The sequence below is a fragment of the Apis dorsata genome, unplaced genomic scaffold (assembly GCF_000469605.1).
Source record: "Apis dorsata unplaced genomic scaffold, Apis dorsata 1.3 scaffold_292, whole genome shotgun sequence".
Taxonomy (NCBI): Eukaryota; Metazoa; Arthropoda; class Insecta; order Hymenoptera; family Apidae; genus Apis; species Apis dorsata.
In genome coordinates this window covers 432,843-444,477 of record NW_006263567.1, presented here as the reverse complement: position 1 = coordinate 444,477, position 11,635 = coordinate 432,843, and the positions used below count along the sequence as shown (strand labels likewise).

General features: G+C 39.6%; 1 protein-coding gene across 1 annotated transcript in view; it reads left to right on the top strand.

The window, feature by feature from the left end:
• The window catches only part of LOC102675236, a 181,283-nt gene extending 178,691 nt beyond the window's left edge, over positions 1-2,592 (top strand). The window contains exon 8 of the mRNA XM_031511097.1: positions 2,541-2,592. Within this exon, the coding sequence (XP_031366957.1) occupies positions 2,541-2,592 (52 nt within the window). The remainder of the gene's footprint in view (positions 1-2,540) is intronic.
• Positions 2,593-11,635: the final 9,043 nt, after the last annotated feature.

Genomic DNA, 11,635 nt, shown 5'->3' with positions numbered 1-11,635 from the left:
TTTTTTTTTTTTTTTTTTTTTTTTTTTTTTTTTTTGAATGAAAAAGAGAGAAGAGGAGGAAGAGGAGGAGGAGTTTTGCAAAAAACGTGAGCGATTGAAATCGATGGTTAGAATCGCCGAATTTATAGACACGGGTGTACGCTGCTTCTACGGTTCTATTAACCTTTTAACCGAGTGCACTCCTAGTTCGAGTGGTGTTCGTTCGTTTTTTATTCGAAGAATTTATCGATCCGGCGGCCTCCTTTCCCACGTTTCCACGTGGATAGAAATTCCGTGAAAATTTGAGGATAACTCTGAAGAATTGTTAGTTGAGAGTTATTTTTCGCCGGTGGACACTGCGTTGAGAATGAGAGTTACTCCGAAAGAAATATCATCATTTGCGAAAAATTATCCCTCGAGAACGATTCTTGAGAATTTTATTCTCGAATAATATATATATATATATATATTCGTATTTTATTTATTATATTATCGTTATTAATTTAACTCGATTGTTCATAGTTGTTATATGTAAAATAGTTACGCGGTTAAAGGGTTAAAAAAGTGTTCCCCCTAAGAAATCAATATCGACGCAGGAAAGAGATGCCCGTCCCACCCCTGTCGAATCCACGCGAGATTCACACAAAGTGGAAAGAGGAAGAACAAAGAAAAAGCGATTTCGAGAAAAAGAAGATTTCGATTTTCCCGCGTCAAGTGCTAACCCGTTCTCGTATGGCGTAAATAAGAGGAATTTTTACAAAGGTTAAGAGAGAGAGAGAGAGAGAGAGAGAAAGAGAGAAACAAATGAAAAGAAAAGAAAAAGATATCATCAGGTACGTCTTAGTGTATTATATCTTTAGGCGTAAATTTAACGATAATAATTAACAACTAACGTTTAATCGTAATTCGTTAATTAATAGGCTCTTGGTTATTAATGGCGCCCGTGAAAGGGTGTGCGCAACGGCTTGTCCTCCTCGCGTATATTGTAATGTAATGTTTAATGTAACGAGCAACGCTGCAATTAAGCGGCGCATTGTCCGTCGAGGGACGTGCTCGTCGTGCGTGGTCAAGTATCGTTTCGAGTAATTAGGAACGATCAAAGGGGAGTGGGGGAAAAAAAGGGTTCGTTTCGGCTCGAGGGGGTGCGCTCGTTCGTAATTTTTTTGATCGAGTTGTTTGAGCAACGCGAATTCTCAAATTCCTAGGAGAAATCGTTTCGATTAATTGATTTTAGAATTTAAAAAAAAAAAAAGAAAAGGAAGAAGACGAAGAAGAAGAAGAAGAAGAAAAATGGCGGGAAAAGAAAAATCAATATAGAGAGAGTACAAAAAAAAAAGAAGAGAAACAGTGTCGAGATTTTGTAACAAAGTTCGACTACGGACAGTGTTACGATTCGCGAAATAAACAAAGGGAAAACATTTTCGCGAGCTTAATCCACGGAACGAGAAAGTTGTTCGGTGGATCGTGAAATTTCTCGCGGTACAATGCGTGCCGATAGAAACACCGTTGAAAGAGAGAGAGAGGGTGGAGGGCCTTTTCAAACCTGTGAAAGAAGAAGAAGAAGAAGAAGAAGGACCAAGCCGTCGCAGTTTTAGCAGCATTAAGGATGAACGTTTTATAAACTAAACGCTCGAGGGGACGCTTTCTTAACGAAAGTTTTCAACGACAAGGGGGGAGAGAAGGAGCAGTTGTACTTTGCCTAAGAAATAAAAGCGCGAGATAACAAGAGGAGAGAGAGGAGGATGTTACCAAAGAGACGCCCGTATAAATGTGTATCTTATCCTTTCCCACTATATTTCCTTCCTTCCTTCCTTCCTTTCTTCCAAACCCCTTTTACGTTTCCCTTGAAAAACTTTTCCCCTCGAATCTTTCGATTCGTAGCTATACTTAATTACGACGTACTTCGCGTTCTATTTCCCTTCCTCCTCTCGTGAAACGCGAATACGCTTCTTCCTCTCTTTCTCTCTTCTCCCTGAAACGGTTCACGGAAGACAATGACAAATCAATGAGAGGAAGCGACTCTCAAGGTAAGGAAAGGAGGATGATTCTGTACAAGTCACTGTGCATTCTAGCCTCTAAGGATCTAGCCGATAGGATTAGCCGTTAAGCAAGGGGAAAAAAAAAAAACATGTAGCAATGTATAACACATAAGTTTATATTACATAATAAAATCTGTCGATAAAATCCGTTCGAACGATATTTTTCACTTGTGACGTATGATGAATGGTATTCGTATTCGTAATAAAGTAGCTACTATTTCAGGAATCAGTCGTGTACAATTTTCATCATCCTTCCCACATATCTGAACGCTTTTACGAACAAGTAGAAGAAAATTGTGGAAACAAGTAGAAGAAAAAAATCTCTGTATTCTCCAGATTTAATAACAACAGTGAGTCCAAAAGATCAGTTCAAAATCTATAGTAAAAGAAATTTTATAAAATTTTATTGAAAATCCATTTATTTCCAACTACTCGCACTTTCCTCCTTTCTAATTCTTCTTTCAAAATAAAATCCACTATCCTAGAAAAATAATACAATAATCTATAACATTCGTGTTTAAGAACTCCATCACCTCCAAAAAAATTAGCAAATAAAGCGAACTTTCGCGGATAACGCTCTCCCTCTCCCTCTTCCTCTTTCTTTCTCTCTCTCTCTCTCTCTCTCTCTTTCTCTCTCTGTTAACGATCCGATCCCTCTTCGCAACCCAACCGACAATATTAATAATCGTCCCGACGGAGCAATTCCGCAGTCGGGAGGGAGAGCTAGCAGCGTTGGTTGTTATCACGCAACATTACCCGAAAATAAAGGACGCGGTGCGGTTTGCCTCGAGAAAAGAGAGAGAGAGAGAGAGAGAGAGAGAGAGAGAGAGAGAGAGCAGGGACAGGTAGCAGGAATACAATACTTGGAAGGCGTTGTTGGAACCCTTCGTCTGAGTGAGAAGGGTGGGAACCCAACAGCAACCCCTCGACTTTCGAGGACGAGACGAGTGCAATGATGCTGCACCAACTCTCTTTTTCTTTTTACCGAACCTTTGCCGAACCTATCTTTATCTCCCCGAGTTAATCGCATTAATGTCGCTCGTTTCTTTATTTCCGCGGAGGTCTTTTCGCCGGCGCTCACTCACCGAGATATTTACTCCCTTGCCAAGGAAATTAATCGTAGCGTAATGGATTTTTAAAGAAGGAGGGAAGCCCCTTTTTTCTCCTTTCAGAAATTTTCATCATTCGTGTTCAAATCTTGAGTTAAGGAGAATTAATTGATTACGTGCGTATAGAATTTTAAATTATTAATTATTTTGATAAATGAGAGAGTTCCTTCGTATAAGAATAAGAAATTCTGTTTATTTCGTCGATTGATTAGATCTATTATCTTGGAGACAAATTAAATCTGATTATTTAGCAACGAACAAGTAAAAAAAATTCTTGAAAATTCGTTTGTACACGCGAGAAGATCCGAGGATGGATTGAAACGGATGTATATAAATCAGGTCGATGGATTTCGCTCGCCAAAATCTACAATCTATTGTCCCAAAGTTTCTAAGTCGACAGTGCAAATGTTTAAACGAGAGGAGAATCAAAGGATCGAGGATATGTCTTCCGGCTTGTTAGACCAACCCTCGACGCGCGTAAATGTTCCCAGACGGGGCCCAGCCTCCGTCCAGGAACATTTCTCCCCCTTTCCTTCGACAAGACGAGAATTAATTGTATTAACGTTTTAATTAATCAAGCTTGGACCCTGTTGGAGAAAGAGAAACGAAGACAGTTGGCAAAGATGACGGAGCCGCCAGCCCACCTTCCCTTCAAGGAGGGTTGAAACGTCGATTGAAACGAAGCTTCTCTCGTTAGCGTGTTTATCTTACTTTCGTCGATCTTTCGCCGGGAGATAAACGTAGCTTTATTAGAGAAACTTAAAGAAAATAGGCGCGGAAGTTTGCTTCTTGCTGCCTCTCGAGATTCGTGGAAGGGGATGGTGTTCCGGGGACGTGGATTTGACTAGCCGCTCTTCGGTGGTTAATGAAACGGAAACACTTTTGAAAACGGTGGAGAAACATTTTCCTCGATTTCGTAAATGTAATTAACGAAAATATTAATATCGAAGCTTCGTCGCTTCGCCTTCCTCGTGAAAATTATCCACTTTGCATACGACTTCGCAACTGGTGATGGACTTATTACGAAATCCACGAAATTTGTCGTTTGATATTCGATATTCCCTAAACGATCATCACTTTGATTTATCAATTTCGATGTAACGTAAACATTCGTCCATACCATGAACCATCGCATCGGTCTTTTTTTAAACCGAGAAATTAAAGATGATCCCAGAAGAAAGAGAGCATAAAAATTAAAACGTTTAATTCTCAAACAGATGTAAAAATATTTTTGCATCGATTCGAAGAAACCAATATCCCGTCAAAATCTTATCAACCAATTATTTTCAGAAGCTTGTATCGATCCTCGTACGAATTCGTGACAAACTCGATACCGTTCTGTTCCGACCAGTTAAAACGATTCCACTCGTTTCGACGCGCGTACACGTGGTAGATTAGACCCGTTAAAACCGCGATTCAAACGAGAGATAATTGAGCGTGAAGAGCTCGAGGAGGGATGACGATAATGGTGGAAGACGCGCGACTCGTATATCTGGATCGTTACTCGTTACTAGACCGTTGTAATTGAGATATTGTCAGTGGGACACGTGCGCCTGGTTAAAGGCTAAGACACTCGGAAGGTTCATAAAATTAATAACCCATAAATCCAAGGGAATATCGCCGAGAAAATTGGCCGAACATATATTACAGCCGGTGTACCCCGGCTCAACCCCTCAGCGATCCGCCCCTTTCCGTCCCTCGTGTTCAACGACGAGAGAAACTTTGTGTTCGAGGGGCTGATGCAAAGGAGAAAGGTACGTGTTTTTTTCTTTTTTTTTTTTATGAAAATAATATCTCGATATAAATTGTAAACCGTCATTCTTTTTCACGATTATAATGCTATATATTTTTAATAAAAATAGAAACGAATCACGTAAAAATTGTTTGTGGAAATAAATTTAGGATAAATCTTCTAAAATTACTTTCTTGATCTAAAAAAAACGTGATGTGATATATTTAAAATTAGTCTACTTATAAATATAAATTAAACAATTGGAGGCAAAAGAAAGACAATTTCTCGGGAAGCATTCCATTTCTTGAGACCACAAGAAGCTCTGTTTAGAAATTTATTTACGAGTATCAAATTGAAACAGAATTTGGATTAATTTCGGCGAAAAGGGGAATTAACAGCGAGAATTGTTAATGTCGCGGATATATCGACTCGTTCTACTACTTGGGGCGCGCGGAAGGAACGTGAGAATCAATGTTTAGTCTGCAAACAGCACTGTACACTGCTGCGTTACTCGCAGTTTGCATCTGTTACGATCACATTGTTCTAAACAATGCCCAGAGGTCTCGCTGCTCTCAATCAGACGGTGTGTAACTATCCGCCAGGGTTACTTCCTACCCTTCCGAGTCTCTCTCTCTCTCTCTCTCGTTCCATCCCCGTGTTACACTCACAGAAGTGTTTTCGAAGCGGAGAGGCCGCCACCATTGTTTATCCAATCTACTGAAAATCTGATCCGCCCGCTGTAAAACGCTCTCACGTTCCTTCCAGTAGTTCGAGCTTTAATTTGGGCAGGCGTCTCGTGAATAATCGAGCATCTTGCAGCGAGATAGGGGCAGGTTCGTGATAGGTAGATGTCGGTAAAAAAACGATTATTTATCATTATTACAAATTTTACACATATTGAGATTTATCTAACGGAAAGAGGGATATCTTTGAATCTAATGAATAAAATTAAAAGTTTAAATTTATTAATTAATTCGAATTAAATTTGCTTCCTTATAATGTTGTTTAAATTACAAACAGATCCGCTGCAAGATCGATTTCGAGCCGATTTCGATTACTCGGCAATAAGATACGAAAAACTATAAATATTTTAAGTCGAGTTACTCGAGGCTTAAATTTCCGAAAGTAGACCACGTTCAATCACTTTGCACTTACTTTGAATCCCAGTCACGAACCCCTAAACTCTCAATTCTCAAGATAAGATAGAAATCAGGCATAAAAGCTGGAAAGAAAATGGGCACGGGTATAATATTTCTCCCAAAAATTCGGATTTCATGAAACGTTTCGGAAACTCGAAGCTTATCGAAATCGATCTTCACGGGAGCAAACAACGGCGTCGATGTTTCCATGTTCCATGACGCAAGTCTCGGTTTCTTGCCCTCCTCTGATCCTCCGTTGTTTCGTAGGAAACGGGTTGCCCGAGTCAACAGTTAACGATAAGTCAAACACACTCCCCTATCCATTCGCTTTGACTTTGCATTCCAATCGGTTCGTTCGCAAATGCCTTTTGCGAGGCAAAGACAAACCGGGTCAGAGTTCGAGGCGAGAGAAGAGAAGAGGAGGAGGAGGAGGAGGAGGAGAAGGAAGAGGAAGAATCCGGCAAAGTTGAGAGCCACGCTTCTATAATAATATTTCATCAAGAATTTAGCAAGCAGCTAGGGGGAAAAAGTGGGGGCGTAAGATATAAAAAAATATCTCAAAGAATTCTGAAGGATTAAAGAAGAATCCCGGGGATAAGGAAAGGAAGTGAATATTTCAGGAGAAAAATTCTTTCTACGCAATCCAAATATTCTCGATCGAGCTATAATATTAATCGAAAGGATCCAACGTTTACCCGAATATATCGTCTTTCAAATATTTGCATCCACCCTCCTCCCCTCCCTCCTCCCGATCGCGAAAGGGGTATCGATCGAGAAAATATAAAATCGAGTTCCACATCGAGGAATGGGCCTCGAATTCCTTCCACGATAATCTTCCACGAACCTCGTCATTCCATCATCGTCCTCCGGTAAACTTTCCAATAGAAATATCCCGATAGATATTTCCCTCTCCCCTCGCGCCTCTATCCTATAATACGCGTCCCCTGCATAGGAAATTCATAAGATGCTCGATGCCTCCGTTCAACGGTTGAAAAACATTTTCCAAACATACGTGTACAAGCTGTATACAGGATATACATCGAACAGAGAGGGAGAGAGAGAATATTAGATGTCGCGAGAAACGGAAGTGACAATCGCAGAAGAGGAACGATTCCGCTCGACTCCATCCGAGCCAAAGTTTCTCACGGATTAATTCTCACGGTGAAAGTAATAATCGGTAACCCAGTGAATAATGAACCGAAACGAACACACACACACACTCGATTTAACTTTTAATTAATGGATTCGTTAGGGTAATTGAGCCGATCCTGCACCGCTTTAACTTTTATCACCGCGCGCGTCTAAACGGTCGGCCGGTCGACTTTTGCGGTCCGACTTCCCGTCTCAAATTCTAACTTGTAACTGTTGCAAATTATTTAGCTTTAAAGGAGAGAATCAGATGCAGAGGAATAAACGTAAGAAGGATGTATCCACGTATCGTGGATATTTCTATTCGTTTAAATTCCGAGGAGTAATATTTTTATTATCGCTCAAGAAACAGGACATGAACAACTTTGAACATCTCTTGATAAATCTCGAAATTAGTAAGTGTAGATTGAACATTGATTCGAAGTTTTTCAGTGATCAACAGGAAAGGAGAAGGAGAAGACGCTGACAGGACGATCAAATCCCTGTCCAAAGCCAGGGGGTTGAAGATCAGAGGGAAGTTGGCATTCGATCCTTTCCCGCTGATCGAGTCGTATTAACGCACCGACTTCCCACAGGGTCCATTTCGATTTCCTCTTCCGGCCGACGCTTCGATGCGCGCTCACAAATAACTCGGGACAAAGATGTTTTTTCGTTCCATGACGCCTCTTGATCCAACGAATTTCCCGCGCATATCTTAACTGCGTCGATTTTTTATTCCAATCTATCCGACTGTTCTCTCCGTTCTTCTTCTCTACGATTCCAACACGGATTCCAGAGTTTCGTGATACATTCCTCTTGTATCTGTACCGTATATAAACGCGTACTTTTATTTGTTCCTCGTCTCCAATTCTTAATTATTCGAAAATGAATAGTTAAAGCCAGGCTTCGAAAAAGTGAATCACAGATATTAGATCAAAATGCAATTATTCTCTTCTCAATTCTATCTGCAAAAATAATTCGTATATGAATATTATTTTAAAGTAATAAATGGGTAATGGTCCTGGTCAAAGGTGTTGCATTTGTGAGAATAATCTTTTGATTTTGACCATAGAAATTGGACAACAGCTCGAATCTGGATAATATTACTTTTATTTTATATAATCAGCAGAGATATATCTCTTCTACATGATTGTTAATTAAATTCACCACTGATATTATTAACATTCGTAATTATTAATTATTAAATATATTTCCCTGATCGAGGATCCGCCATAATCGCGAGCAATACCTTTTACGTCTCAAGTACAATTCTTAATCAACACGATCCGAGATGAGAATCGAAATCGCGTAACGAACGATGACACGAAGGGGAAAGAAAGGGAAAGCAAAGGGAATGAAATCGAAATTATTTTTCTCTTTTTCCCTTCCTCCCCTTTTTTCCACCATCGAGGAACACCTCGAATCGAATGGCTGGAAAATACCGTTCGTCCAAATCTAGAAACAGTGGTAATCGTAGAGAAAAAAAAAAAAAGAAAGAAAAAAAGCCACCAGTCGAGAGGCCACCGAAACGTTAGCCATTGCTCTCCTTTTTTTCTTCTTCTTCTTGTTCTTTTTTCTTTTCTTTTTTCTAGCTAGAAAAAGCACGTTATGTAACTACTCCGTTGGAATCCGGGCCAGGGTTTATTTCACGTTTCATCAGTGCGCATCTAACACGCGAGTAACACGGCTCGAACGAGGCAATGGCGCGTGCACGCGTTTGCGGACGGGTTGCGGGTCTATAACGGCCCATAAAGATGCAAATAACCGATTGCCTCTCGAAATGAGAGAAGTATCGAGCATCCCTCTATCCCTAGACACCTCTCTATACCTGTAAAAACTGCCTCCCTTTCATAACGAGATTGATAGGATTGATGGTGATAGACCTGTCGATAAATATTTGTTATCGTTCCTATCCTTCAATTTTCATCGGCTCGAACGGAATTGTTTAGTTTAACCGAGATAGCAGAATACTGTTCCCCTATGGAAGAACTGTAGTAAGACTGATAATGGCGCTAATCGCTGGTGCGATTAACATAAGTCGCTTTGAAATAATGGCCTGGGAGAGGAGATTATTCTGGAAGGAAGATGGGGAAAGGATGGGATTTGGAAATTTTTGATCCTCGAGTAATTGGTCGATCGGACCATTTTTTGATTCTTTTAACACACCTAGGTATATTTCTATAATCTTCAAAGCAGATACTTGAATAGAGAGGGAGAATCAGGGAACAAGTTTCACGATCGGATTGAGAAATGGAAATTTTTGCGCGGAATCAAGGACGCGACACAAATAAAATAGGGCGATCAATAAGAAAGAGATGGAGAAATTGGCGAACGTAAATTATTATATAGGAGTTCTCTAGTTATGGAAATTCGATTCAATTTCGTTCGAATTGATAACGGGGGGGGGAAAAAACACGGGGGAAGAATCGAGCGTTCGTTTCGAGTGGAAGTCACCCTCGGCCAACAACGTAAGAGTGCGCGCTTTAAATATTCCCAACACGGACACTTTCATTTCCTAGCACTTCCGGCCTGGAGAAATATCATCCAGTAGGAAATTGTCCGGGAGCGCAACGGCTAAGAATAAGCCGAAGCATGACCGAGTTTCGTATCGTCCACAACCCCTTCGCAAACTTTTCCTCCGGACGAGTATGCAGAGAAACCTGAACACCCACAACTGAATTTTCAAGTATATCAATTCCGTGTTATTAATTCCTTGCGTGCCCTACTTCTGCTCCACGATTCCCTTATCTTTCCCTAGAGAAGAATTTGGAAAGAGGATAAAATCGGATAAGAATTTTATAAGAATTTTATAAGACGAATAGAAAAAAAGGAAGTGCAATTATAAACGGATTTATTAATCATAAAAATAAGAAATGTTTCTTTATGAACATCGAAGTTTTGTCGAAACGTTCGACAAAAGTGCGAACAAAATAGGGAAAACTATCAGGAAAGGATGAATAATTCGTCGAAAAGTGGAAAGATGTTCACGAGCATCTCCTTTTGTTTCACCCTCGAAAATCGGCATAACAAAGCCACAATCCCCCTCCTCGAAGAAGACATACGTACCTTCCTGTTCCTGCTCGCGTTGGCAGCCCATTTAAATAAGGGAGACATCCCTGACGAGATAGAGATAACGCGGAAGGGAAAGGAGCACGACCCTCCACTGAAATTCTATTGAGTGATAATCCTCCTCTCTTGATTTTTTCCCGATGTTCTTCAATTATCCCTTAAAACATTACCATCATAAATAATCGATACGAACGCTTTCGGACGCTCTTCTCTTCTCTAATCTCGATTCATCGTGAAATATGTTTCGTGTGAAATGAAATATACTTGTTGACAAAAAAAAAAAAAGAAAAAAAAAGTATTGAAGAACCAATCAATCGTTTGCGAGTTTTTCTATATTTTTTTTACTTTTATCTTCCATCTTTGTCTAATTTTTTCTCTCTGTATTACTTTTACTTTCAATCTATTCGTTGCAGAAGAATAGAAGAAAAAAAAATATAAAGAAATGTGCAAATCGTTAATTTGCTGCTCGATCTTCATGAATAAACGCAATTCAGAAAGGAAAACAACTTCGAATCGTTATAAAAATCGTCGAATTAAAAGTTCACAGTTTGAAAACTCATCTACAGGATGAGTTACCATTAAGGTAAAAAAAAATACAATATAATGGATTTTTCTCTGTCAATTGTTCGATAAAATTCCATGCCAACTTTTTGCAGCAAATACACGATATACACAGGGTAAGACAACATCCAAGTTGCCCTTGTTAATAATAATTCGGCTGGTTTGTATCAAATTTCGTCGCAGCTACTACGCGTAGTATTATACCTACAGCTACTTAGATATTACGTTGTTACATAGACATATTACACCGTGCCTTAAGAAAGTATATGGAACAAGTCTGCGGAATTATATAAGGGAAATAACATTTGGTACATAGCGAGTTGGTAAATAGAAAATTAGCAAGCCCGGAGACACGAGTGGTAGGCACGATGCAGGAGAGAAATTCGTTACCGCCACTTGGAGGATGGTGAGAAAGGCGGGGGATAGGGGAAATACTGGTTTGGCATCTACGCAATTTCCTTCATTAGCATCGAATTTCCGCAAGATACCCTTCCCCGGCTTTAACTCCATCCCCTTCGATCCTTGGCCGAGCTACCAACACCCCTTTCCTAGACATATCTCTTGCATAAACCAAATCTTGCCGAGAAAAGATACGAGGTATTCATCGATAGTTGGTAAATCAAATCTTTTTTCGTAAATTCATTCGTCATGTCATTTTATCTTTAATACAAGACATTGGAAATTAATTATTTAAAATTGTCCATTTTGCAGTGTAGCATCTGATCTGATCGTTTATATATTCATAAGTATCGTCCACGTAATAAAAATTTTAAAATTTGATTTTTCTGAAATAAATTGCTCAATCGTTAGTCGAATCAAAAGACAATCCTCGTCTTTCTTACTCAGATAATAAAGTTATATTTAAATATTCCAAATAAA